The sequence below is a fragment of the Thalassophryne amazonica genome, chromosome 11, assembly GCF_902500255.1.
Source record: "Thalassophryne amazonica chromosome 11, fThaAma1.1, whole genome shotgun sequence".
In the NCBI taxonomy this organism is placed as follows: Eukaryota; Metazoa; Chordata; class Actinopteri; order Batrachoidiformes; family Batrachoididae; genus Thalassophryne; species Thalassophryne amazonica.
Window position 1 is genome coordinate 49,159,310 of NC_047113.1, and position 2,896 is coordinate 49,162,205.

Below are 2,896 nucleotides of genomic sequence, written 5' to 3' on the forward strand. Positions count from 1 at the left end.
ACAAACAAACAAAAAAAAACAACAACAACAAAAAAAAATTTTCCACATTGTCATTATGGGGTATTGTGTGTAGAATGTTGAGGGGAAATCCATTTTGGAATAATGCTGTAACATAAGAAGATGTGGGATAAGTGAAGCGTTGTGAATACTTTCCGGATGCGCTGTAGATAGATATGCAAATTACTGGAAGTAAAAAGGTGAATGAACATGCATTTATCAAAAGACAATGAATAAATATATCCAATTTTGATTTTCGAAAACGGATAGAGATATTGTCCTAAAGTTTGTGACGTGTCCAGTAGCTGTGTGAACGTTCACAAGTTCCCTGTATAGGCTGACCTGGAGCCTGCGGTTGTTTTCACATGGAATAGACGCAGTTGTTGTCTTTCACCATGAGGTGGCGTCAGTGAGCCACTGTCCTGCATGACTGATGCTGCCTAAGAGTCACTTTATTTAATGAAACTCCACCTAAGCGCAGACTTAAGTGCGTCATTGAAGCCACTTTCTGGCTGTTTTCTGTATTTCAGCGCTAATTACAGGTTTGCGTAACATGTAGGTTTCCAGAGAGACCAGAGTGACCTGCTGCTCTCACAGACGGGGAAGTATAAAGCAGGCTCGGTCGGCAAAGGCTGGAGGAGTCACATGTTTTCATGCTTTACTTCACTTTTTCTTGAATGGGGGAAACGTCACAGCGCTGCTGTGGAGCCGCCGGAGCGCACAGGCTGCGCGCTTTGGCGCACGGAGGCTGCGGGAGGACGCACACATCTATGATGGCTCACTGACATTTTAAATGCTGCTACAAAAAAAATAATAAATAATATGAGGATAACAAAAATCAACACGATCGGACGATATATGTGTATTTTTGTTATTATTATTTTTATTTTTTGGTCGGAGTTGGAGATATTTGGATGGAATTAAGTTCTTCAGGACGCAATGGAGCATCGTTTGAAAACGAGACATCTGCTGTGAGTAAGATAATAAAGTAGAAAAAAATATTAAAAGGTGTGACCATCTATATTTATGTTTTATGATTTTAGATTGTTAGTGGTTTGTTATTTAAAATACAGAAAAATTTATAATCAGGCTGTATTTAATGCAGATATATCAGTCTATTATCTAAATGGATACAGATGGCCAATCTTATATAATTTCTTTAATCCCCAGGTTTGTGAAGGGATTGAATCCTGAAATTAAAGAGGCTTGGCTCCTGCAAGAGATAGAAGCTCATGTCATTACACCGAGGCAATAATTACCACTACAGAAATCATGTCAAACCTAATTTGCAAGGTCAGGGAGCAAATGTCCGGATCAGAAAGGTGTCTTATCCTTCATTATTTAACGAATGAAGCCTGGTGGAATGCAGTTCTATGGATGTGATGAAACTCTAGCCTTCAGTATGGCTTAACTGAGCACAGGGATGGATCTCATGAACATTACAACTGTCATCGACAGCGGCTTTTTGGACGAGGTGCCATCCAGCCGTGTCCTCACTGGTTGTTTCCTCTCCCTGCTCATCCTCACCACCTTGTTGGGGAACACTCTGGTTTGTGCAGCCGTCACCAAGTTCCGCCACCTGCGATCTAAAGTCACCAACTATTTTGTGATCTCTCTGGCCGTGTCCGACCTGTTGGTGGCCATCCTGGTAATGCCGTGGAAGGCGGTGACGGAGATTGTTGGATTCTGGCCGTTTGGCTCCTTCTGTGATACGTGGGTGGCTTTTGACATTATGTGCTCTACTGCTTCCATTTTGAACCTTTGCGTGATAAGTGTGGACCGTTACTGGGCCATCTCTAGCCCCTTTCGATACGAGAGGAAGATGACGCCCAGAGTTGCTTACGTGATGATCAGTGTGGCCTGGACTCTGTCTGTCCTCATTTCCTTCATCCCGGTGCAACTCAACTGGCACAAAGTCCAGGCGAAGTCGTTCAGTGGGGCAAACGCTACAGTTTATTCCAGTCCGGAGAACTGCGACTCCAGCCTGAACAGGACATACGCCATTTCCACCTCTCTCATTAGCTTTTACATCCCTGTAGCCATCATGGTGGCCACCTACACCCAGATCTACCGCATTGCCCACAGGCAAATCAGGAGGATCTCTGCTCTGGAGCGAGCTGCCGAAAGCGCCAAGAACAGACATGACAGCGTGGGCAGAGGCTCCAGCATCACCGAGTCAGAGAGCTCCTTCAGAATGACATTCAAGAGGGAGACCAAGGTGCTAAAGACCTTGTCTGTGATCATGGGGGTGTTTGTATGCTGCTGGCTCCCATTCTTCATCCTCAACTGCATGGTGCCGTTCTGCGAACAGTCCAGCGGAGGGGAAGGATTCTCCTGCATCAGCCCCAGCACGTTCGATGTGTTCGTGTGGTTTGGTTGGGCCAACTCGTCCGTCAACCCCATCATCTATGCCTTCAACGCCGATTTCCGCAAAGCCTTCTCCATCTTGCTGGGCTGTCACCGACTCTATCCAGGAGGTCAGAACATGGAGACAGTCAGTCTGAACAAGAAATGAGTCATGACTCCCTCACACCTCTGACTCATCCTTCATGTTATAAGAGAACAAGCGTTCCTGTTGAATCCGGTTTAATCGAATCACAACTAGGGCACCGCTCCCCGCGTCTTCACGGCACGGAAGAACGAAGGTGACACCCCACCACCACCACCCCACCCCCTAACCCCAACCGGCATTTGGCACCGGACCGGCAGGCTGCAGTGGCCGCTGCTGTCTTCAGTCAAGATGTGGCTCTAAACGTAGAGAGGGGATTTTTTTTTTTTTTTTTGGATTGAGATTAAGACTGTTGTGCCAGAAAACTAGCAGCCGAGTAGTGCCGACATGCCTTTGGGATACATAATCCCATGACTGGGCAGCACGCACCCTAATGCTGTCAGACGCTGC

The 2,896-nt window shown here is 46.3% G+C and overlaps 1 protein-coding gene across 1 annotated transcript; it reads left to right on the forward strand.

Moving 5' to 3' along the window:
- The first annotated feature begins 593 nt into the window (after window positions 1-593).
- Window positions 594-2,656, forward strand: LOC117520242 (D(1) dopamine receptor-like). The gene is given in 3 exon segments (XM_034181554.1): window positions 594-968; window positions 1,168-2,503; window positions 2,506-2,656. Coding segments are annotated over 2 exon segments (1,224 nt in total). The 5' UTR covers window positions 594-968; window positions 1,168-1,420; the 3' UTR covers window positions 2,647-2,656.
- Window positions 2,657-2,896: the final 240 nt, after the last annotated feature.